At 40.9% G+C, this 27,547-nt stretch overlaps 1 protein-coding gene across 1 annotated transcript in view; it reads right to left on the bottom strand.

The window, feature by feature from the left end:
• Window positions 1-27,547, bottom strand: part of LOC126298241 (tolloid-like protein 1) — a 549,015-nt gene that overhangs the window by 332,172 nt on the left and 189,296 nt on the right. The window contains exon 2 of the mRNA XM_049989546.1: window positions 9,752-9,863. Coding sequence (XP_049845503.1) covers window positions 9,752-9,863 — 112 coding nt within the window. The remainder of the gene's footprint in view (window positions 1-9,751; window positions 9,864-27,547) is intronic.

The raw sequence follows: 27,547 nt of genomic DNA on the forward strand, positions 1-27,547 counted from the left end.
CCGTCATATGGCGAGTCGTGGGAACACGTAATGCACTTAGGAACATTGTCGAACAACATCGTTTTGGTGGCCAAGGTGTTACGGTAAGGAGAGGCATATTGTTGCATGGGCGTACTGTCCTCCAAATCTTTGAACAGAGTACACTCACCACTCAATGTTATTCTGACACTGTACTCATTTCCCCTGTGCGTCTTTTCAAGGCTGGATTGGTCCCAGCCTTCTTCTTGGAAAGGAGTGGTATACAACACGTCCGTGTGCACCAACGACCATCCAATAGCTGTCAACCGCGCAGCTTGAGGAATGGAATGCCCAACCAGTAGAACTTTTTGCCCATCTTGTGGCCAGCATATAAACGTGTTGCATTCTTGTTCGTGGTGATCTCACATCTATTAAGAACCAAGTCCTGCCTTTTGAACTGTCCAGGGACATATCATATATCACGGTGACGCCAGTGTAATTATTGTCTCTGAATAAATGTGCCATTTATGTTCGTCTCATGGCGTTATTCTTTCTGTTATCTTCTGTACTATACTCTAGCAGTTCTTTCTATGCATACTCAAAATCGAGGTACGTGATCAGGCAGTGACACATCAAGCGCCAGTTATTTTCACCCTTATTCACCCTTAACATTTGCTCACCAGTGTATTTCATAGAATATTTTAACACAAATCCAATAAATGGTTATATACGGTTACGTTCAATATGCAGCCTATTGTACCACAAAAATACACGTCACTTTGGAAATCGATTAGCATTCGGAAGATACGTCCATCATCAGTGTTCTCTGGCAAACATAGAAGCAAAAGGTTCTGTAAAAGTTATGTACAGTTGCAGGCAATCTCGAGGTTTCAAAATGGTTCAAATGGCTCTTAGTACTACGGGACTTAACATCTGAGGTCATCAGTCCCCTGGACTTAGAACTACTTAAACCTAACTAACCTAGGGACATCATACATATCCATGCTCGATGCAGGATTCGAACCTGCGATCGTAGCAGCAGCGCGGTTCCAGACTGAAGCACCCAGAACCGCTCGGTCACAGCGGCCGGCTCTCGAGGTTTGTAAGATAGTACGCAAGTAATGGAGAAGGGCTCATCTAATAGAAATTCCCTTAAGAATGACTTTAAAATTTAGTCCATACAGAGCGAATATTTTATACCGCAGTGTAGTATTACCTATACGTAAACTTTCTTACATTAAAACTACCTAGTGTACCGGGAATCGGTTTTAGATTCTACCTTTCTCTAGGAACATGATTCATTCTGAGGCAACTACAGCCCCTCAGCGTCTAACTATTAAACCATGCACTAGAAATGCAGATTCCGCGACACAATCCTAGTCTGTCAAACAGTTTAACGTCACAAGGTGATTGATAGCACATGGTGTGTGTTACGATTGTTGTGAATGTTAGAAGTAAGATAGAACAAAGGGGTATTCATCTTCATCTATACGTCGCAGGCCACGTTATGTGATGTGGCATAGCCTACTATGTGTACTACTGTCACATGCCCCCATCCCTACCCTTTCCTGCTCAAGATGCGAACGACACCCGGGAGGTAAGATTGTTGGCAGACTGCCCTGCGAGCTCCGATTATCTATTAGGCGAACCGGAAAGCGATGTCATTTCTGTGCATGTCGATACCCGTTTGCATTTATCAGTTCATTGCGTAGTTTGACAGTCGTGCCGAAGACATTTCAAGGCTATAGTAACTTGTTTACTCGTAAGTTATTACATATTAAATATTTGTTTTGCAGTTTGCGGTTAATTGGCCAGGCAAGTATCACAAGATGTACATATCCGGCATCGTACACTGAGGTGGCAAAAGTCATTTGATATCTCCTAATATTGTGACGGACCTCATTTCGCCCGGCTTAGTGCAGCAGCTCGACGTGACATGAATTCAACAAGTTGTTGGAAGTCCTCTGCAGAAACATTGAGCCATGCTGTCTCTATAGCCGTCTGTAATTTCGAAAGTGTTGCTGGTGCAAGATTCTGTGTACGAACTGTCCTCACGTTCCCATATTGTCCAACATCGGGCCACCTTATCATCCGAAAGGCCCACTATTTTGGGTGTTGCACGATTCGACCAGCCGGTCAAATGACGGCCGAAAATGAGACTCCATTCAATGTCCGTCAGGTGCTGATAACGATATCTCACACGAGTATATGACATCTCCGTGTCCTTTACAATGATTACTCAACATCTGTCAATGTCCATACCCCCTTGTATAATGTATGACGTCAGGTAACAACGCTAAACAACACTAATGCACTTTGGTGGTAGTTCTGCCCGTCGCAGACAATTGAAACTCTGTAACAATTTACATTGATGGTGTGTACATCTGCAAAGTTATATTGACATCCGATCATGTCTTGTGGGTGCTTCAATTATTTGTGAGACAAAAAGAGAGAGAGAGAGAGAAATAATTGAAATTAATATTTCACGCACTGCATAGGAGTGAAAGCTGTTGTGTGTAGTAATTGGGTGAACCTCTTTGATAAACCGGGACAAAATTCGAGCCCTAAATATTGCGGGCAAAGCTTATACCCACTACGCTATCTATGCACGTTTAACAAGTAGGATCTGAGCTCCAATGTTCCAGTGTCCTGTTTTATAGATTTTACGTACGATTTTATCTTCTGTAGGCATATGTCCATGTTCATCGACTTGCCCGGCACACTATTTCAGTCTACCAGGAATGTTACAGTAACAGAAGATGGAAAATAAGATGTAGAGACTTCTAGGACAAGAAAGTGTTCTCGATTAATTCAGCAAAAACCTGTTTTTATAAATTTCGCCAGACGCGGACAGACAGTTCATAAACTAAGAGTACAGCTTGAGATCAGGAATACTGTACAAATATTTATAATGCATATTTATTGGTTCAAAAGGTTTATAAAACGTTTAATGAAATGGCGCTGTTAATAAATTGATTGGACGTCCTACTCTTTTTTGCAGTTCGCAATAGAATAAATGCTATTTGTAGTTTGCCGAATGCGTTTCGCCTCAATTCATTCTAAAGCATATTCAGTAACCTGAAACATTTACCTACTGACATGAAAAACATTTCATTTACCAGTTTCCGCATTCAAATTTTATTCCGATTTTACGCGTACATGTACAGTTTAAACCACTGACCTCAGCTACCGAAAAAATGGTTTCAACTATTGGCAGCACTACAAAAACAAAACATTGTAACATGATTAAATAGCTAAAACAATTACAGTCAATTAGGCACACACAGATAAACTCAAAATCGAAAACTGGCATGGTTTGGTGTCTCCCTCTTGGTACTCAACGACAAAAAAAGTACAGTATTCACAATGTAACAGAAGTACGCTAAATTACGTAATATTATAAAATTCTTTTCTCCAAGGGTAGTGTCATGGCAGCTCCCCAGCTAAGAACAGAGATTGAGCGACACTTCTTTCATCTTGGGACTATAGGCCTATGTATCTTTGTGAGAAATGAATTTATTTTGCTAAGAACTTTTAGGCACCGTTGAACACTGACCAGACGAGCTTCAGGTTGCAACTCACAATATCTTGTAAACTAGCAGTCAGGCAGAATCGTTTTAAAAGTGTCATTTCGTAAGAAATGACACCTAACTTGAGGAAGTATTCATACTATTGTAATATAAAAAGGCAAATGGAGGTTATCGCTTTAACGTTACCAATCCAAACATCAACGACAAAGACGTAGCTAGACATCATTTGCATGTCATATTCACAGGGCAGAATTCATATTTAAAACAATGAAAGAATCACCTTTCCGTTTAATATACCAAGGAATACTGACACAATCGCTAAAAATGAAAGTAGCGGTGTTGGTTTAGTTACAGAGGAGAATATAGAACGCATCAGTCGCTCAGCAACAGTAGAGCATATATGATTACTTACGCAGTTACGTTCCAGACGCCATATGGTCGTGAGACACGTGGGTAGCGTGTCAGGTCACGTCAACTTTTACTTTCAGTTTCATGGTCGGAAAAGCGATCAAAGTCTTTACATATTTTAGTCCAGATGAGAAAATAAATGGACTGCAGGATTCAGTGACGCAGCTAGTTCTTTGTCAGCGAGGCATCAGTTAAGTCTGTTGCTCGATTACGACTGTTTTCGCGTCATGTAACTAAATAATATCTTAATAATACGCCTCACCAATAATATCAATTTTTATTTCTCTACAAATACGTATCAAGCTTATCTTCAGTTAGTATATGAGCTCTTTATACACATTAATTTGTGAATACAAAACTAACATTCATTTGGTAAAGAAATCAGTAAATTTGTCAAACTGGTGGGACTCAGCTTTCTTTAGTAAGACTGCAAGGGTAATTTTAATACAAATTTTCGTGGAGATACTTGTATCCAGTGACTTACGAATGGTACAGGTACCAAAATTTATTTATGCGAAAATTGAGGTAAATGGAGGACTTTTCTTATTAATGAGCCTAGTTGTGAATTAACAACAATATAATTAAATGATGGAAGCGCTCACACAGCGTCATGTCCTGTAATGCAAGTGAAATTCACAGGAAATTATCTCTCCTTTATAAAAAAAAAGAATAGTTCATTACATCTGTCCCTTTTCCTAAATGTTTAAAGTGAAATATTTTACATGGTGGAGTGTTGTTTATAATAATACAGAAAGTGGCAAGTATCTGCCAAATAACTTGATCGTAACCGAGCATGGTTTCCAGTTTTCGTGTAGTTCCTAGACCACATGGCATTGCTTGGGTGTGACCCTCTTCGGTATTACAATGTAGTATATCAAGGGTATATCTATACCTTGTTGCTGAGTAACGGATGTTTTGCTTTGCAGTGTTGTGTTAGTATTAGTATGGATGATAACAGGTAAAAGTACCAGCTTCCGTAGCCGTGGTCGCTAACGTACACTTTGGTAAGATAGTTCGACGCTAATTTAGACGACTGAAATCTGTTGCGGTAGCATAAATTTTGATCACCAGTATTTGACCGACAATTGAAGTAGATTTGTGTCAGTAAGGTTTCCAGGTGCCACACTGTACTGGGTTGCATTTAAAATATCTTCGCTATGTCTCATCATCAAAAAGACAAACACGACGGTACACTATATAGCAAACTTCTTCAATATCGTCCTGTAGAGGAGCTAGAACCATCAAATGTGCCACACGGAAGGTACGGATGCACGTACAGGGATTGAAAAAAATATGGAAACACCGCGAGAAATGCGTTCTTGAACGTAAATGCAGGTTGGACTGATGTATTTGACCACGAACGACACTTGTGCACTATCCTCAATACGCTGCAAGTGGCAGTGGCGGTCGCAACAGTTTTCTGCGTAGTTGTGAGTGCTTTATGTCGGAGCTAAGTTAATTCGAACGTGAGAAAATTTTTGGTGCTCGCATGTTGGATGCTTCCGTAACCAAGGTAGCAAAAGTATTCAGGGTTTCAAGAGGCATCGTTTCGAAGATTTATACTACATACGGGGAAAGCACAAAGCATGACCCGAAAATTCACAACGCGGAAAAAAGTGTGTGCTGAGTGATCGCGACAGACGGCCATGGAATAAAATTGTGCCAAAAGACAAGCTGACAACAGCTGCGAAATTCATTGCACTACTGAATGTTACACTCGAGAGCCCTGTCAGCACCAAAAGAACACGAAGGTGGCTCCAGGAGGAGGGAATTTCAGGGCGTTCTGGAATTCCAAAACCACTCATCAACGATGCAAATGTCCTTAACAAGGAAACGTGGTGCCGAAGCCAGGAAACTGTACTATGGAGCAAGGGAAGAATGTCACTTGGTTGGATGAGTCTTGATTCACATTGTTTCCAACTTCTGGGCGAGCTTTCGTCGCAAGAGTGAAATGTGGCTGGGGTCCAGTGACGATTTGGGCAACCACATTGTGTTATTCCAAGGATCCCATGGTTACTCTGCAAGGTCGCGGTACTATCAACGATTCTGTGACCTTTGTAGCTGACCATGTTCCTCTCATGATAGTTTTTTTTTTTTCAGTGCTTATGCTGCACACTAATACGACAGGGACTTTGTTCACACAGCTCGCATCATACAGGACTGGTTTTGTGAACATAACGATGAATTGTTTCATCTCTCCTGGCCGCCACAATCACCTGACCTCAATACCATTGAATATTTGTGGACTACTTTGGAGAGAAGTTTGCATGATCACTCTCCACCCATCATTACCTGCACTTGCCAATATTTTACAGAAAGAAGGGTATACGATTCCCTTGAAAACCGTTCTTAACCTATACTTATCCATTCCGGGATGACTGAAAACTGTTTTCAATGCCAACGGATTCCCTACACCGTATCAGGCATGGTAATACGTTGTTTTCATTGTGTTTCCATACTTTTGACCAACCACGGTATATCAGATGAAGAAAGGAAACTAGGTATCCCATACATTAGCCTATTTCTCTTGACGGAGTTTTAATTTTTGAACAGCTGATTCATACTTGTATGCTCACAAATTTTCAGTTAATTATCCTACAAAATTCGTTATGATGAAGGCACATACCAAGCAGCCTCGCAGCTATATGAGAAGGCCGTCCCAAAGACGTCATCTCTGAGCTATTGCACGTTTTCTGTGAGAGAGAACTTGTATGGGGAGTACCTTATGACGTACTGGGCTACAGAGAAATGGTTCCAAGCTCACCAGTTTTACAGGATATTGATATATTGTAACTCCTGCCATATGAGGAACACCTCAACAGGAGGTTTTTTGGCATCTGTGCAGAAATTTTGCCTTTTTGTTCAGAGGGAGGCTCTAATGGAGATGGACTGCCATTAACTTCCACCAAAATGATGAGCGTAAATATGTATCGTGTTGGAGAGTGTGAAAAATGCTTGTGCGCTATAAAATTTTATGTACTGATCATCACAGGACGAACGTTGTGTATTTATTTCAAATAAAATCAAAGGAGATCAATTTAATCTTCCCGTCAAACAGGTAAATCGTATTTGGCAATGAGTTCCATCCTAGTTTTAGAAAGTTCTGCAAAGATATTGGAAAATTAAACCGAGTCGTCGAAACAGCCTCTGGACAAATCGCACAATCTTACATAAATTTATAGATGTTTCTGAAGCTTATGTGCAATATACACTCCTGGAAATGGAAAAAAGAACACATTGACACCGGTGTGTCAGACCCACCATACTTGCTCCGGACACTGCGAGAGGGCTGTACAAGCAATGATCACACGCACGGCACAGCGGACACACCAGGAACCGCGGTGTTGGCCGTCGAATGGCGCTAGCTGCGCAGCATTTGTGCACCGCCGCCGTCAGTGTCAGCCAGTTTGCCGTGGCATACGGAGCTCCATCGCAGTCTTTAACACTGGTAGCATGCCGCGACAGCGTGCGCGTGAACCGTATGTGCAGTTGACGGACTTTGAGCGAGGGCGTATAGTGGGCATGCGGGAGGCCGGGTGGACGTACCGCCGAATTGCTCAACACATGGGGCGTGAGGTCTCCACAGTACATCGATGTTGTCGCCAGTGGTCGGCGGAAGGTGCACGTGCCCGTCGACCTGGGACCGGACGGCAGCGACGCACGGATGCACGCCAAGACCGTAGGATCCTACGCAGTGCCGTAGGGGACCGCACCGCCACTTCCCAGCAAATTAGGGACACTGTTGCTCCTGGGGTATCGGCGAGGACCATTCGCAACCGTCTCCATGAAGCTGGGCTACGGTCCCGCACACCGTTAGGCCGTCTTCCGCTCACGCCCCAACATCGTGCAGCCCGCCTCCAGTGGTGTCGCGACAGGCGTGAATGGAGGGACGAATGGAGACGTGTCGTCTTCAGTGATGAGAGTCGCTTCTGCCTTGGTGCCAATGATGGTCGTATGCGTGTTTGGCGCCGTGCAGGTGAGCGCCACAATCAGGACTGCATGCAACCGAGGCACACAGGGCCAACATCCGGCATCATGGTGCGGGGAGCGATCTCCTACACTGGCCGTACACCTCTGGTGATCGTCGAGGGGACACTGAATAGTGCACGGTACATCCAAACCGTCATCGAACCCATCGTTCTACCATTCCTAGACCGGCAAGGGAACTTGCTGTTCCAACAGGACAATGCACGTCCGCATGTATCCCGTGCCACCCAACGTGCTCTAGAAGGTGTAAGTCAACTACCCTGGCCAGCAAGATCTCCGGATCTGTCCCCCATTGAGCATGTTTGGGACTGGATGAAGCGTCGTCTCACGCGGTCTGCACGTCCAGCACGAACGCTGGTCCAACTGAGGCGCCAGGTGGAAATGGCATGGCAAGCCGTTCCACAGGACTACATCCAGCATGTCTACGATCGTCTCCATGGGAGAATAGCAGCCTGCATTGCTGCGAAAGGTGGATATACACTGTACTAGTGCCGACATTTTGAATGCTCTGTTGCCTGTGTCTATGTGCCTGTGGTTCTGTCAGTGTGATCATGTGATGTATCTGACCCCAGGAATATGCCAATAAAGTTTCCCCTTCCTGGGACAGTGAATTCACGGTGTTCTTATTTCAATTTCCAGGAGTGTAGGAGAGCTGGAACTAGTGAAAATCCATTAAAATGCAAAAATGTGTTTGAAAGGTGTTTTAAAGTATATGCGGACCGGAGACTGATAATTTCAGTCCAAGAAGCAACGTACACATAATTTTAAAAATACAGTCTGCTTGAACAGATAGTGATTGTTTCTAATAAAACTTTAAATGAAAACAATGCAAATCGCAGTTATTTAGTTACCCTTTACCAGCTTCGTCGTTTAAAATTTTCAAAAGTATTATACTGTCGTGGAATCAAGACCTGCGTCAAGTAGCTACAAACTTACAATATTTGTCTTGACCGTAAATGTTTCGGGAACATTTCACATGGCTAGTACTGTTGGTACTAGACTACCTGACACAAGTTCTGCATCGAAAATAGCGAAATACGTCTGAAAATAGATTAATTAAGCAAAACTTGAAATATGTAACAAAGAGCTGCGGTTAGAACTGGATTATAAGATTTAAGAAATTTAAATCAAATAAACATAAATTAGAGTGAACCATATCCAATTGAGCTTCTTTAACAAGGTTATTTACCAGTATTTCTTTCTTCTTTAAAATGACTATCATAACCAACTAAATATTATCAGCATGTAACTGAAATGAGAACTATAGAATGTATTTTCCTTTCTTGTTAGGACTGAACGTATCTTGATAGCGGAGTTACTGAAGACAGAACACTAATCCAATACTTACGTAGACAGGAGTTCGTACTGGTCGTGGTTTTACTGGAGAAATAACTTATTATAAACTTAAAATGAGTAAGTAAGGGCATACAACATCCACATTTCTAAGAACAGAGCGAAATATGAAAACAACTACTTTCTATTAGGATTACTGTGCCATTTTGTTTAGTAAACAGTAGAACTGACATGTGGAAGCTGCATATGGAGGCAAATGTGTGTTACATATCATTTGCGAAATCAAAAAATTATGTTAAATAAACTGCTTTACAGGTTTATTGGCGAAATAGAAAAATGTGAGCGTCGAAAAACTGACGAACGCGTGATTTAGAAACATCGGACGTCACCTTTACCTACCGGACGCTGAACTCTAGGTCATCATAGTTTATGGCGGAATACAAAATCATAAAATTAGTGAGACACGTACACCTTTAAATCACAATTCATGGCGCTGTAACAAAACTAGAATGTATTATCATCCATTGTGGAGGGATATAAATTAAATATTATGACAGGGAACAGTCTCTTTTTACCTTTTATGTGATTTGCCTCCTGGTTCTGCGGGCGTCTCCGTAATATTGTTTTGCTGTTTCCACTCCATCTCATACTGCGTGAGCGGCACAGCGATGTCCCCATAGAAACCATCTGAAAAAAATGGAAAAAAAGTGATAACACCAGAAAGACAAGTCGCATTTATGACAGTACGTATTTGAAATTTATGGTCAAAAATATAATTTTCGGGAATGATTACGAACTTTTCTCAAGGGAATGTCAATCAAAATTTCGTCGTTCGGAGACAGGGGCGGGTATACTTTGGTCGACGTGAAAAATGGATTCTGTATGTGTTACAGTTCACGGATTATCAAAGATACTTTAGGAATCCATATTTCCTAAGCTGACGTCCACACTAATCAGTGATGTATGAGACGAACTGATGTATCCGGCATGGCATGATTGTACATTACGCGAAGGCGTACCGAAAAGCAGTGTCTCAGAATTTTTTATGTGAACAGACTTAAAGCTTTTAAAATAAAAGAAACGTTATTAACAGTCTACATATTATTTGTTACGTGTGGTTAGCAACTGAAAAATTCCACAAAACATCTCGAAATTGGAGAAAATTTAACATATTTTCTAACACTCTTTGAAGCAACGTTACTCTACCATCAAATATTATTGATCGAGTCCTGTGTTAAACATTACAGTACTTTGCTTTGGAAGTAATAAAATTTATAAGGCATTATTTGGCTGTATACGAGGTAGAGGCTTCTGCAACCATTGAAGATGACGTTAGCAGTATATCTCCATTTGCTCGTGCTTTTGCAGCGAAGAGGGTACCACAAAACACGCGACGAGAGGCGACCAGCGGTCACGTGAGTGCAGCCGCAGCGTTCCTCTCGGCGCCGGCGGGGGTCAGCGAAGCCCTACCAACGCCCGCCACCAGACGGACTAATTTTTGATTTGTCGATCTGGTTATCCAGCTGCGTGTCTTGCTAAAAGCCTCCCGCGGTAAACAAAACGACACAGCAAAAACAGGTAGCTCAGGATGATAGGTCCAGTAATCAGTTCTGCCTCGTGATTGATTGGAAATAATTTTACGCTTGATAAGCCAATTTGTTTGAAACTTCTTTTCAGTCATACAGCATTAAAATCTGATCGTTATTCTCTATTAAAAGTGACAGGGAAAGGTGCAAAATTTGTGGTTGAGTCAACGTATGTCAGTTTGTCTCCAGATTGTTTCAGAATCGAGTATCAGAAGAGCTGCCAGCTGAGGCGGCAAATCTCTGTTCCAATTACTTACCCTCTAGTCCAAGAGCCTGAACTAAAACTACGTGAAACAGTACCAGGAAGCGTGAATGGTGTAGCTGGTGTGAAAGTGACACAATTCCTGAAAAAAATATTATTATTCGAACTGCAGTTCAGGAATGCAAAGTTTACAAATGGGAATCCTCTTTTATGATCTCAGTTTGATTCTCAACCTCAAGTAGAGATTAGCCAAACATGGAATATGGCTAATACTATTGCAGGGATCAAATACGCTTGCACCTACATTTTTATCGTAATGAAGCTATGAATCTTCTGGTAATTATTTCACGGGATACAATTGTAAGTGTTTTGAACAGAGCTAACAACAATACACGGTGTCCCAAGAAAAATGATCACTATTCAGACAGATGACAGGAAACCTCACCTGGAGCAAAAAAACTTAATATAGACATATGCCCTATTTCGAATGGTTTCCAAGTTTTACATTAGTGTTTGGGCTAGTGGCGCACATAAAACGTTTTACGCATCCTATCTCTTTGCGGTTTTATTCTAGACCAACTTATCTTGTTGCTTTGCTCGGGATGACTTTCTGCCATTAAACTACCCCGCTGAACTCGCAAAGTTTTCCATGGCTGTGCGTGAAATGGTGCGAGGGATTGAGTTTGTATCAGAGAGAAGCTTCGGTTACACGTGTTTGTACATGAGCTGGCTAAAATGCCACACATATACACCAATGGAGAATACGCAGATATTGAGTATGTTCACGGCTTCTGCCATGGTAGAGCTCCTGCTGATGTCGAGGAATACCATCAGCGCTTCCGACACGTCGAGTTTCGATCGTGGATTCGTTACCAGAGTTTTCAGCAAATTGCGTGAAATAGGTATTCTTCCACGTTCCTGTTTTTCTTCTGAACTTGTCCTTCAACAACCTGTGCAGGAACAGCAACACGCTGTTGAAATGGTGCTGCGTCGTCTTATTACCAGCACACGGCGACTTTCTGCACTTATCAGTGTCCCACGAACACATGTATGGCGAACATTACATGCGGAAAACTTGTATCCATTTCACATATAGCATGCCCACAAAGTTCACATTGGAAACAATGCGATGCGACTTGAATTTTATTGTTGGTTAAATGATAATCGTCATTTGCTTCCATTAATACTATTCACTGATGAAGATATGTATACGCGGAATGAAATCAAAAACACACGTAACAATCATCGAAAGTAGCAGCAAAATCCACACTCTACAGAGGAAACTAATTTCTAAGTTTGGGATTTCAGTAAATGCATGGTGCAGCATGATCGGTAACATGTTTGATACGTCAGTGATTTTACAGGAGCAAATGACGAGACACCCTTAATATTTGGAAAATTTGTTTGTCAAACATCTTGAGGTCATTCTTTGGCCACGTGCACTGCAATAACCTTTTAGCATTACGGAGCTCCTCCACATCTTACCTGACGTGTGAGAAAACATCTAAGCTGCATTTACTCTGATCGCTGGATTGGTTGTGGTAGTGCAATTAGCTGACCAACAAGATCGCCAGATCTTACGCCAGTAGATTCTGTTTTATGGAGGTTGGATGAAGTCTGAGGTGCGTAAACTAAAGGTGAATACCTGAAATGAACTGCTTGGGTGCATCAAGGACGCTGCTGCACTAATTAGGGAACGTGCAGAAGCACTGAGACACACAACACAACTTGTTCTCCCTTGAGTGCAGAAAGGTATCGAAGTTAACGGTGGTGTATGTGAACAGTTGTTGTGTACTGTACAACAGCTTAAATTTGACGTGTAAGCGTACTATATTGCTAAGAGTTGAATGTGTTAAAAATACTTATTCTTTAATTGATACTTTGTCAAAGGCATGTGTAATGTTTGGTTGACTGGTTGGTTGATTTGGGGGAGGGACCAAACAGTGAGGTCATCAGTCTCATCGGATTAGGGAAGGAAGTCGGCCGTGCACTTTCAAAGAAACCATCCCGCCATTTGCCTGAAGCGATTTAGGGAAATCATGATAAACCTAAATGAGGATGGCCGGACGCGGGTCGGCCTCCCGAATGTGAGTCCACTGTGCTACGTGTTTAATGTTTACCAATTGTTGTACATATGTACTTGTGTAAACTTTATAATGTATTGAATAATACAGAAAGTAAATAATCGTGTACATTAAATCAGTTATAGCTCGGAAACCACACGGAATAAAAAATATGTCCATATGAAGTTTCTTGCTTCAAATGATCGTTCCTATCATATGCGTGGATATTTACTATTCCTCATGGGACACCGTGTATACTCCACTTCGATGATTAGCGAAAGAAAACAGCGGCCACTGATGGACAATAAGAGAGGTTCCGATGGAAGAAACGTATCATGGCTCTAGCACACTAAAATACCGGAAAGTTCTCATGGTATATAACTGGAGGTAAAGGTACACTTTTCACCATAACGGAATACTCATATGGGTCGGGTATTACAAGTGGAAGAAAAAAAGGTCTTTTATTTCTTTCAACAAATAATGAAAACATTAATATACTCCTAGAAAGGGAACTTACTCTCGATTTTGTATAGGTTTGACGATGCAAATGATTTAATGATACCATTATTATGAATTACAAGTTTCACATTGACCCTGAGTGAGCGCTAATCTTAAGATACAGAATTTTTCGAGTGCGCCGAACTATTTCATACTGATTACACTGTCAAGTCTCATCATTACGATCACCTCATGCATGTGACGTCTAAAGCGTATCTCTCATCACAAATATCAAAACATTTACATTGAGGACGTAGGTGTATCAGGGGATCTATGTACGTATTCCTGTCCTTATTATCGTGAGCAAAGGATGAGATTTTTCAAGTTGGAATGAGGGATTATTATGCGGTTCTGGGTTAAAAATGGATACTATTTGGGAAACAGCAAAAATTATCATTTGTTTATGCGCTTTTGTGGCGAACGGTATCGTAATGGAGAATCGAAGAGTTTGAGATGTGGTGCTACGGAGGAATGTTGGAAATTAGGTGGACTGATTGAGTAAGAACTGAGGTTTTCCTCCGAATCGCTGAAGAAAGGAACATGTGGAAAACACTGGCAAGAACAAGGTACAGAATGATAGAATGTGCGTTAAGACACCACAGAATAACTTCCATCGTAATACAGGGAGCTGTAGAGGTAAAAAAGACTGTAAAGGAAGAGAAAGATTGGAATATATGCAAGAAATAATTGAGGATGTGGGGTTCAAGTGCTATTCTGAGACGTAGAGGTCGCCACAGGAAAGGAATTCGTGGTGCGCTGCAACAAACCGGTCAGAAGACTGCTCTTTCTGTTTATTTCATTCAAATGTATTAGGGAGTTCGTATGAGCAGAAGTAGCAGAAGCGGCAAACGTAAATAATCGTTACCGTAGCACAGATTTTAGTTTAGATCCCTTCATCTAACTTGCTGCAGACTGCTTGAATCAGTGGCCAGATGCTTTTTAAACGACACAAACAACGATTTCACCTTGGGATCATGAAACAGTGTTCAGTTTCTACTTACTATAGCTCGAAGTAAGCGTTGAGAAGTATGAAGATGACCTACAAAGCTCAGTACCAGCTGAAAGAAATATGCAAGAAATACAACTTAAGCATTTCTAATAATGAAACGAAAATAATGGCATCCCGAAGAATATATTTAGTCAGGTCAAAAATTATTTCAGATAATTTAAAATATTACTTAGATTATGCTGTAAGCTTCGGGTTTGGCTCTGATCATGAAAATAAAATACAGAATTTCCAAGTTATGACGATTCCTGTGTTGTGCTATGGAAGCGAAAGCTGGGTTACACAAAAAAGCAAGAAAATAAAATTCAAACAATAGAAACTGGGTTCCTAAGGATAAAGAAGGACTGCACAAGAAGAGACGTGATTACAAAATGGAAATATTAGGTCAGAATTAAATTTTTCAACATGAATGAATAAAGTTCAAATGTATCGTGAAAATTGGAAACAGTACGTCATGAGAATACTATGTTATAGTATTCCACAGATGATCCTGAACCACAAGCAGAATGGGAAAAGAGGTATTGGAGGACCTTGTAACACATTGTAATGATTTTGTTTGTGAGGTTGGTACAGGAGATAGCCTAATCCTTGAAAGAATGATGATGATGATGATAAAGTATTAAATCAAAAGTATTATAAAATACGTGATTTCGAGGTTCACTCTTCGGCTTGCTTTGCAGCTTTCGAACACTATAGCACTGTGTCGTCTTTAAGAAAACGTAAATAGTTTTGCAGAGTTGGGTCCGTTTAATGTTTGTGACACAGCTACTATGAGTGTCCTGTCTCGTTTACATTACGTAATACTCTGACTTTGATTAGCAGTCTATATACTGAACCTGAGCGACAACATTCGCGAAAATTGTGGTTCAAATGGCGCTGAGCACTATGAGACTTAACATCTGAGGTCATCAGTCCCCTAGAACTTAGAACTTCTTAAACCTAGCTAACCTAAGGACATCACACACATCCTTGCCCGAGGCAGGATTCGAACCTGCGACCGTAGCAGTCACGCGGTTCCGGACTGCAACGCCTAGAACAGCGTGGCCGAAAATTGTGTAACCTGTAGTTCACGTCCTGTCACAGCGGTTAAGCAAAAGTTAGGCAAAATGCCAGTGACAGCTCTCAAGTTCTACAGAATACCTGTAGCTGAGACCTGTCTGTCCACGAATATTATAGATTAATAAAAATGTCAGATATTAGTGAACTTCAAGAGTTTCTGTTATAGTGAAGGAAACAGCAAAATAACTAAGAAAATCATGTAATGCAGATCATCATAAGCGATAGCAAATATTACCTTCATAATGTTTCTTTATAAATGAAAAGTGTTGCTCGTACTGAGGCGCATACTGCAACATGTATTAGGAATTTCGAATTTTCCAACACTTGTCGTTTGATACATCTTTGCACGAGAACGGTAAGTGACGCAAAACAGCTAACGGAGAAAAACAAGCAACTTAGAACAGAGCGAAGCATACATATCCGCAGCGTTTGACTTTTGGCACAAGGAGGGCTGGTCTCGCATGCAAACACGCGCGCTAATCACCAGACTTAATGCAGAATATGGCTTCTGATCCTGCGCCAGACTTTCGGACCTCTGCGCCGCACTATAGAATATCAGAAACTTCTGTTTTGTTATATTGATAAAGTCCACATTTTGAGTATTGTGATAGATTATCTCTGTCCTCGTTGTGATGTGCCTATATGTCGTTGTTATGACTAAATGAGAAAGAGGAAACACAGAACTACCTTCGGAATAGACTCTGTAGAAATAACTATAACAGTTAATATCGTAAAATATATTCTGTCGTCTCAGACAATTATCCCTAGTGTAAACCTCTAAAAGTATGTGAAGTTTCAGGGCGAAAAAATCTGTGTCCAGTAACCTATATCGAGACAGATGTATAAGGTTTTGATGGAAATATTCCCTCCCTAAGTTTATCTAATACACTCACTGTTCTTAATTGAAAGAAATATAGCTTATAAGTCCAAAGATACTCAGTGATCCTGAACATCGATTCATGGATTGTTAAGTATCGCCTTATTCGCACAATTCCTAGAATTAACATATACGTACATGGAAGTCATTTAATATGCAGTACTATTACTTATATAGAAACATAAAGGCCATACGGTGGAAAGTGTTAGTATTTCCTTCAGTAACAATTTACGTAACAAGCTGAATGGTATCGTACACGGGAAAAGAAGAGAGCACATTTTGGCATGAGACAATCTGCACATTCGGGGTATGGACAAAAATATGGAATCGCCGCAACCGCAACGAATTACGCGCCTAATATGGTTTAGGAAAGCCGCCGACATTCAAAACAGCTTCCGGACGTCTTGGAATGGATAAATGCAAGTCCTGTATGGATTTGAAGGGAATCTCACACCATACTTCCTGCAGAACAGCAGAAAGCTCGCGTATCGATGATGGAGACGGTTAGCGATCATGCCGCCTTCTCTCCAAAGCAGATGACAATTGATCAATAATATTAAGACTTGGCGACTGTGGTGGCGAGTGGAGATGCGACAATTCATCGTCGTGCTCACAAACCCAGTGCCGGGCGATGCAAACTGTGTGAAAGGGGCAATGACGTCTTGGAACACAGCTTCACCATTAGCAACCAACATTGTACCATGGTACAGTCCCTATCAGTCAAAATATTCATGTAATCCTTGGCAGTAAAGCGACTTCGCAAGAGTAACCATGGAGCCCATAGAATATCACAATATGCCTGCCCAAACCTTCACTGAACCCACGCCGTGTCTCACTATTGGAACGTAAACTCGTCCAGTAGTTCGAAACAGTGAGAAATTATACTCATCTGAGTAAATGACTTTCGTTCATTGCTACAGAGTCTAGTTTATAATGGTTTCGGCACCACGTTTTCTGGTTACGGCCATTTGCATCCCGGTTCAGTAGTTTTTGGAACACCAGCTCGCCCTGAAATTCCTTGCTTCAGGAGCTCCCTTCGAGTTGCTTTGTTGCCGACTGCGTGCGCCAGTGCGATATTTACCTGTGCAGTGAGTTTTGCAGCTGTCGTCCTCTTATTTTCCGTCACAATCCTCTTTAGTGTCAGTCTGTCACGGTAACAAAATACAGATTTTCGTCTGCGTCGTGAATTAGCAAATGATGTTTCTCCACTTTCCCCGTACAGGGTATAGATCTTCAATATGGTGCCTGTTGGAACACCATCCACTTCAGGTATCTTGGTTACGGAAACACGTTCGAATTCACTTGACTCGGACATAATGTACTCAAAACTACAGAGAACTCTGTTGCGATCACGACTGACGCTTTCAATGTATTGAGGACACTGTACAGGAGACGATCTTGGTAAAATACAACAGAGAAACCTACATTCTTGACCAGCATTTGCATTTACGTTCAAGCACTCATTTCTCGCTGCGTTTCCATAGTTTTGTCCAGTTCCTACACTGGTCTTGTAGTCTCCGTGATAATAGTTGCCTGCGTTACAAGATAATTACTAAGTATTCAACAAAATGAGTACTGGCAATACATTCACTAGTTTTACCTTGCATACAGCTAGTGTTAGACAGTCCTCTGGTCAGTCCGTTGACCCTTAACTGTCCAAAAAGGGGACACATGGCAATCAGATTTTTGAAATTTTTTATGTTTATGAAACTTGTTACACAACATAAGTAAATCAACTGACTGCATATAAACCGCATATGTATAAGGGAATGAACATATAGATACTACCATTCTGTAAATCTCTGTGGCCGTAACAGTACGTCTGGTTTAAAAACACAAAGCGCCCACAAAACAACAAGCAAAAGACCAAAACGTTTATAATGAATTTGTTCACCTGCACCACCGCTAAGATTCCATTACTGTTATGTTAGCTAATAAGAAATACTGGCTGTAGTGTACCAGAAGCAACGTTCCCATAAGTTTTGCGTCAGGCATAATAGAGAGATCTATCTCCGTTATACAACTTTCGTCGGCTGTGTCCGCAAACAATGAATGGTATTCCTACCTCAAGCAGAAAACACAGAACTGAGCACTAAAACGCGATCAAAAGCTATTATAAATTGATAATACTTTTGAGATTCTCGTATAAAAGTTTTTGTATACTCTTTACCGTAATTATCCATGGGAACTGGTACAGTGAGGGAGCTCTACTTGTTTCAGTGTGGAGCCATGAGTATTTTTGGGTACAGAAATTCCATTTTGGATCGCTACGTGTGCCAGTTCCCCAATCAGATTTACGCTGTGAATCACACAGAAAGTCAGAAAGACAGAAAGAAGGACGTAACGTAACGTTCTGCTATTTCAGATAATGGTAGTTAATAATAAAGATTGACAACATTGATTTCAAAGCTATGACTCGTAAAGCATCTTATTATTAGTGCATCCCGATAGGTGAAACCATAACAAAAACATTCCAAAGAAGGTAATCACGAAAATATAGTTATAGGCTGCAGACCGATAGCTTCAATACCATTTTAAAAATTGTCGTGTAATGACATTAATGTTGATACTAATAATAACGCTGACCATGCCAAAAGAGTTTCAGTTGGTGTTCATTATATATAAGAGAGGCAAAATGCCCTCAGACTTCAAGAAGAATGTAATAATTCCAGGTCCAAAGAAGGCTCGGCTGACAAGTGTGAATATTACAGAACCATCATTTAAGTAAATCATGATTATGAAATACTTACAAGAATTACTTACAGGAGAAAGGATATACTGGTGGATACGGGCCTCGGGGAAGACCAGCTTCATTCCAGAGAAATATAAGAACACGAGAGGCAATACTTACAGCACAACTTATCTGAGGAGAAAATCGGAAAGAAGGACATACTTACGTCCATAGCTTTTGTAGATTTAGAGAAACCTTTTAATAATGTTGACTGCAGTGCACTCTTTGAAATTCAGAAGGTATCAGAGAGCGAAGGGTTACCTACGGAAACCAGTTAGAAGCGTTGAAAGACCCGAAAGGGAAGCAGTATCTAAGAATGAACAGAGGCAGTGTTATAGCCGATACCTGATTTTAACACTGTGTATACTGAGGAAAACGTATGGAAATCCAAAACGAATTAAAGTTCTTAGAGATGAAATAAAAACTTTGAGGCTTGCCAATGACACTGTAAGTCTGTCGGAGACAAATACGAACCTGGAAGAGTAATAGAACGAAAATGATGATATCTTGAAAACACATTATATGAGAAATATCAACACAAGTGAAACAGGGTTAACTAAATGTTGACGAATTAAATCAGTCGATACTGAGGGAATCGGATAATGAAATGAAATACCAAAATTTGTAAATGAGTTCTGCTATTTGGACAGCTAAACGTCTGACAATAGCCGACGTAGAGGCAATATGAACTGTAGATTTGAAAGAGACTTCTGGTGACACTGGTAAGGGGAGGGCTTGAGACACGACTATTCGATTCGGCTCGTATTAGGCAGGTCGTTTGTGCACAGGCCCAAATGAAAGACTTTGAGACATTCTGGCTCAATACCCCCCCCCCCCCCCCCCCCCCAATTTTATAAAGTATAATCGACTCAGAATTGAGGGGACTGATAAGTAATTAAAAACTGAGCGTTATGCATTAACATATATGGGGAGAGCAAATGCATGTTTTCCTAGAAATAGAAGAAAGAAACTTTTCTGATTAACACTTATGTACCCATAAGTTAAGAGCTTTTAAACGAAAGCGCCACTGGTGTAGCGACCAAGGCATCCGGCTCAGAAGCAGAGAATCTGTGTTCAATTCCCAGTGTAACTTTGCAGGTGTTTCCAATTGTATTTTTTTCGCATCGAAATTGATAGGAATAGGAGGGGTCAAAAAGATAATTGAATTAGTGACACATAACTAAAAAAGTAGAAAAAGCAAGCGACTTGGATTAGTAAAAAAATTGAAATTTTAAGCCCCGTTGTAAGAAAACAATTGCGAGTATGATTGCTGTGAAGACGAGTGTTCGGCGGACGTTATCGCACAAGGGATAAAACTAACCCTTATCGCTGCTAGTAGTGCATGTAAAGCGCAATATTCCATCACAGCGTGTGGAAAATTGTTACCTAAAGTTTTCCCTTGCTTTTAGAAACTGATGATAAATTTATCCCTCGGGGCATAGAAGATGAGAGTCGTTTAACCGACTCGTTAAAAATTGTGTACTTTGTACTTCTCTTGCTCCAAATCCGGGAAATAGAAGAATTTGATTTACGAAACATATCTTGAGAACATTTGAAAACCACGCACGTTGCTGGTGAACTGTTTTGTCTGATACTGCATTCCTGGGGATGGACAAACTTACACTGTCAAGTATGATAGCATGTTTATAGATGGTGAGGGGTCAACCAACTTGCACGGTACCAGTAATGCCGCTAAGTCAAAAGTGCGTGACAGGTTTATTATTTTTATTTTTACGGCAAAATTATTTCGAGGCTTAAGAATTGCAGTTTGCTTCTGGAAACCCAGCGGAGATTGCATGACCGAGAGGATGCAATAACTATTCACAGCATAGCTCATGATTAACTTTCAGCACCGATTTTTCAGAAAATTTAATCGTATGTGTGATATGCATCAAAATTTATTCGAAGACGAAGAAATGCTTTTAAATGTAAATCAAGTTGGTTTCTGTTGGAATCTGCTGAAGGAGCGATGCAGCTGCACAAAATTGCTTTCCTAATATGTTTTTGGTGCAGCGATTATATTTGATTTGAGTAGTTCGAAGGACAAAATGGTTCAAGTGGCTCTGAGCACTATGGGACTCAACATCTTAGGTCATAAGTCTCCTAGAACTTAGAACTACTTAAACTTAACTAACCTAAGGACATCACGCACACGCATGCCCGAGGCAGGATTCGAACCTGCGACCGTAGCAGCCCCGCGGTTCCAGACTGCAGCGCCAGAACCGCACGGCCACCACTGCCGGCCGTAGAAGCACACTGAGGACATGTAAAAGAGTGAGTGAAAGAGTCATTGTAAAACGACCAGAATTAAATTTGTAATTCTTTATTAATCAAAATCGTTCGAGAAATTTCTTTGGCAACCCCGTTATTATGCACTATCCCTTTACTTACTTTACTAACCCTCTTATGGCTACTAATTTCGAAATGGAAAAAACACAAATAAAAGAAAACCTGCAGAATACACCTGGGAAATGTACGGAGGTTCTCCGCTCCGCATACAGATATCTTGGTTGCAACACCATCGGCGCTTTCATTGAGGAGCTCTTATCTTATGGATACGAAGCGGCAGTTAAAAAAGTTTCTTCCCTCGGTTTCTAGGAGAATATACGTTTGTAGCCCTCATATATGATGATGAAAAATACTGAGTTACGAATTATCTATCAATCCCGTCAATTCTGAGTCAAACTTCAGGGGTAGTTTTCTCAAAATTGGGATTAGTGACCAAAATATATTACAGTCTTTAATTTTATGTTGTACACAACCTGCCAAATAGAAGCCGAATCGGTTGGGCATGTCTGCGGCCATTCCCTTATGAATATAAATTTAAGCGCTAAGAAGTCTTTTTCGAAGGTATTTGTCCGGAATAGAGACTTATGCGGAGGTGAAACGTGGAAAGAGTTGTCAATTTGGTGATGGAGTGACGTATTGGAGGTGAAGGGTGGGGGCAAAAACAGCAGATGGAAATCCAGGTTTCACTGTAGTACGCAGGTTAAAATTGATATAAGTTGCAGTTGTTATCCAGGGATGTAAAGCATTGCACAGGATGGACTAACATCGAGAGCTGTATCAAACCAATCTTTGGACTGCAGATGAAAACAACGTCAACAACTAAAACAATGATAAGCCAATTTCGGTGTAATAATACATAGACTAGTGATTGTGAAATCCAGAGAAAACCGAGACACTGAAATATCACAGTGTACCAGAAATAGGTCACTTAAGTTTCAGAGAGATTAACAAAAACGCAGTAGTGATTTACTCTCGCGTGTTATCGGAAAGGTCAGTATTAAGCCAAATCCGTCTTTGAAAGCCGTGAAATACAGTCGAAATGTTAGAGCAAGTCCAAGTAACTCTCGGCAAAGTGTGTAATAGCAGCGTGTTAGTGACCTCGACTGAGGTCGAAAAATTAATTTCTCGTAGTGAGATATTTTGGACTGTCCTGGGGTCACACAGTAAATGTCTGCATGTGTGAAACCACAGGTTGGCTGTAAGTACTTAGAGCGAATGCTGAACTGCACAATTACTGGATGACCGTCATACAGCTTCGTCTAGGTGGCTGGTGTGGCCGTGCGGTTCTAGGCGCTTCAGTCTGGAACCGCGAGACCGCTACGGTCGCAGGTTCGAATACTGCCTCGAGCATGAATGTATATGATGTCCTTAGGTTAGTTAGTTTTAATTAGTTCTAAGTTCTAGGCGACTGATGACCTCAGAACTTAAGTCGCATAGTGCTCAGAGCCATTTGAACAATTTTTGAACCAGCTTCGTCTACAGCAGGAGCAGCCCAGAATTACGCTCGGGTGAGGCATAGGGTGGCTGCACATTTCCCCCACCGCCACGTGACGCTGCCTGAATGTGAGGAGCGGGAAAAAGAGGAAACTGTGAACGTGCTGTAGTAAGACGGCAATGCAGCTGCACTGCATACAACTTGGCTCCATTATTCTCAACTGCAAGGATCACAAACTAAACACATTTCAGTATTATTTAATTATTTTTGGCGTACTGAAGGTGTGATATAATTTTTACTAGTATAAACTGTGAGAATATGGACAGATGCAGACATTCGCGGATTTTCGCACTGAGGCTATCATGTAATCGAGAATTATTTTGTTTCATAATGTAAAAAAGTCCTTTCACACATTTGTAAACTCATTACAGAGATGTGGAAACTCTTCGTAAGGAGAACACTGTAGATGCCCTGAACAGTTCTAACGTAAAAAGGATTTGTCCTGAAAACAGGAATTACGTTGCAGAACAATCAGTTCCACCTGCTCATGTACAGGAGTACTTTCAACTGAAACGACAAACGGTCTCAAAAACAGCTCCAAAACAGTTGTAAGATTTTCAGTGTCCTAAAACGTTTAGAAAGCTATCTTTCTAATTCTTTCAAGTTTATTTCTGTTTTGTTTGACGCTAGTGAGCTTAGGGAAATGAAAGGTCTTTTTTTTCATAATTTGTCCTTTGCACAACGCGATTTTCTTTTTAAATGCAGCCCCATCAAATGAGAAATATGTTGTTTCTCACCTTTCAATGTCTTACTGTGGGCAGTGGGCAGTGAAATCCACTTAAAATGCGAGGTTTGCAATCTATTCTGGATGTTCTACTTTTCGTTCCTGCACTACTTTCCTACTGATATTCAACAATAGCGGGTTTTAAATCGAAAAATCGTTTCAGGCATGCTCCCGACGTAACCAACGTATTTTGAAATAATAATAAAGTCTCCATACTCTTCTTTCAATTCCATCTGAAACTGTTGCAGCTGACAATGGAATAATGCGTGAGACTTCAGGCACCAGTTTCTTCACATTCTTCATACCTACAAATTTATCACAACTGCTTCTTTATGTACAGACCAATAAATCTCGTGTAGCGACCGTTGTAATTTTTTGCACATTCATTGTTAACGAAATCATTACATTGATCCTGCCTGGTGCTGTAATTCCATTTCATACCAAATTTGCAAGTACTTACAAACTGCGTAATACATATCGAGAGTTCTTATCCCTCTCTCCTCTGACTCTCATTTAGTTTTAAAGGCCTGTGATGGACTTCGTCTTTTTTCGTAATCAACCACTGGACCTGTAAACTTCTTTTATACATGAACAAAAATAGGTAAGGGTAAACAGCGGTGACATTACGATTCCGCCGAAATGGAGAAAGTCGTGCCGACCTGAAAACGCCGGACCGGAATACTAAATGAAATGTTCCGCTTTACCGGGCACTTTGCAGATGTACCGAGCAAAGCGAAGGCAGGCCGGGCATCGGCTAGCATGCAGCCCCCATATCTTTCTCGTTTGCGTTTTCGCACACCATGGCCGACCGAGGGCTGTAGAACGCAGTAAACAAATGTTATTGTCGATGCACACAGCATGCAGCAAACTGCTGGTGTTGTTGCTGTAAACTGTATCCGCAGGTACGTTTACTAGGCCATAACATAAGAACATGTCTGCCATTTCCCATTTGGAATAATAGGCCGCTATTATTCTGGTAAGTGCAAAGATGGAACTACAGTTCAAAAGCATTTCACAAACTCATCACAAGATAACCTGGTTCCATTAGAACTGATGAATGCACTGCACTTACGCAGAACAGTTAATACGATTTACAATAACATCACTAACAGAAGAACTGCAGGTTGTATCCATGGAGAATAACAAAGGAATGTGTCCTCATTTGTTTAATAAATTCTTTAGGTCGTTCGTTAGGCAAAGAGATTGCCGTTGAAGAGATGTGTTTCACAGTAGAGAGGTGCTCATGCAGTTTGGAGTCCATGTTTACAAGATAGTTTTGTCTTTGCCGTAAATTCTCAAAACATGAATTACTTTTTTTTAACTCACAGTAAATCAGTAACCCCTGATGTGATCCAAGAATTAAACTTTGTTAATGGTCTTGTATCTTCATTTTTGAAAGAATACTTGAAAACAGAGTTCAATATTTCTGCTTTTGCTTTACCTACTCTCACTTATGTTGTAGGTCGTCCACGAGTCTCAAAACACCCGAACTCAGGTGCCGCTGACATACCTCACATATGACCGGAACTGCTTTCGGCTTTATGAGAGTTTGTTTTGCCAAAAATATTATACAGTAGTCGTTAAATATTTCACATATTGCCCTTTTGACCGCAAAACAGCCAAACGCGTCTTATATAGCATCTTTCTTTCCATAACCCTATAACACTTATTGTGCAGTCATCCCTGTTATTTTATAAATGTATGGTGAACTTTATCACTGGTTGCATATCTGTCAAGTGCATTGTCAACTATTCTTTTAAACCAGCTACTGTTCTTCTGCCAAATACTTGGTCAAGTATTTTTCTAAGATTCTGTCACAAATCCTGTACACACTCTTGTACAGATGTAATTGTTTTAAGTTACAGTTTGCGTTATGACACTATTGCCTGTTTATCTACTTTTCAAAACGTCTGAGTATTTCAGCTTCTGTAGATATCATTTGCACTTTGGTGACCATTGTTGTTAAAAAAATGGTTCAAATGGCTCTGTGAACTATGGGACTTAACTGATGAGGTCATCAGTCCCCTAGAACTTAGAACTACTTAAACTTAACTAACCTAAGGACATCTCACACATCCATGCCCGAGGTAGGATTCGAACTTCCGACTGTAGCGCCTAGAACCGCTCGGCCACACTGGCTGCCCATTGTTGTTACAACTCGCTAACAGTAAGTGATATCAGTTTCAATGTGCACGCCTTAAATCATTTTATATCCCTTTGTTACTGTTAGCTTTAATCTGTTTCCGTAATGAGTGGCATTCTGAACTGTATATTCTAAATAATCTTAAGAGAAACCATTTAATATTACTTTACAGAAAGTATTATCACACCCACTACTTAACAACACTGTAATTATCCCAATATATTGTTGTGTGTCCTCCAGTAGTGTCAGCATGAACGGGAATGGGGATTGTGTGTTCTGGCGAGCTGAAGTTCTCCCTCAAATTTTCTATACATCCTGGAGGAGTTTGGCAGTCGATAAAAGTTCTCAACTGTAAGTTCATTCCTACTCTTGATACTGAGTCCTGTCCCAACGATCTCGAATGCAGTTTCAGTTTCTGTCTGGGGATATGGGTTGAGTGTATAATGCAACGAATACATTCATAAAATTTCTCACTGCCCTATTTCTTCGATATACACTTACACTGATCCTAAAAATCTCACTTTAGTCGATTTCCAGTTTTACACAGTTTTCTATGCCTACTATTACGTGGACTTCGTTTGAGGAAATTTTGTTGGACCTTAAGCTAATACTTAACAGTATCCTAGAACTGTTATTTCTGGACTAGATGAGGGGCCAGCTCCCTGGGTAGCAGCCTCTGGTACATAGTGCACTGGAGTCATTTAGCGGGTCCCTTCGTTTCTCAACCCTGTGGCGCAAATCTAGGGAATCTCAACCCACCGTGGCACATTATTTTCTATCTGTCTTTCACTTCTTCAATATCAACATGCCACGATCAGTTCTGGAGGGCTTGCTGTTTTTTGTGAGATTCGTTCAAATTCCGTGAGCAACGCTATTCTGAACTTCCTCCGATCCACGGATGACTCCGGAGCCCAGACGACAAGCACAGTTCATACGTCATCACAATCTGGAAGTGGCTTCACCCTATTTCTTCAATAGCTGCCGCCTTCAAAATTATCTGTGTCATCTAGCGACAATCTAGTCACAACACCAAGCTACGTTTTCCACGAGTTTCGGGACTGCAGTAGTAGGATGTCGACATCATCTACGATATAGCGGCTGACAACCAGGCAGACATCATCACATGAGCTTTAGACTGGGGATTCATCGTGCACCTCACTGACATTATACCGAAACTCCGTGCGGAGGCGCAAGCTCATAGGTTTTCTCTGCATGACTTCCGTCCGTCAAATGTTCCTCTATTTGAGGCGCGCAGTGCAAGCGTGACGATGATATTTCATGCATATCTTCTGTCGAACTTTGGGGCGATTTAGGGAACTCACAAAAATATAAATCCGTGTATCCGGGTGAGGATTTTAACCGTCATCCTTCCAAATGCATTCTAGTATATTACCACTGCGCCATCACGTCGGTGAATCCCAGCACGACATACACTTTTAATCTGTCTCTAAATGCCGCTACAGCGTACACTGTGCTCTAGAATGAAAGAGTTTTTAGTCCTGCTGCGCTAAAAAGAGCATTACATCTGAGTGCTGCAGAGAGTGTATTATGTTTGCTGTTATTTTCCCTTTTCAAAGTAAGTTCGCATGATATATAAAACGATGAAATGTCTGTCAACAGCTCAGTTAAAACATAAGTAATATGATTATGAAATACTTGAGTGAAGTTTTAAAAAACAATTACTCTTGTGTCTGCTTT

The sequence above is a fragment of the Schistocerca gregaria genome, chromosome X (genome assembly GCF_023897955.1).
Source record: "Schistocerca gregaria isolate iqSchGreg1 chromosome X, iqSchGreg1.2, whole genome shotgun sequence".
In the NCBI taxonomy this organism is placed as follows: Eukaryota; Metazoa; Arthropoda; class Insecta; order Orthoptera; family Acrididae; genus Schistocerca; species Schistocerca gregaria.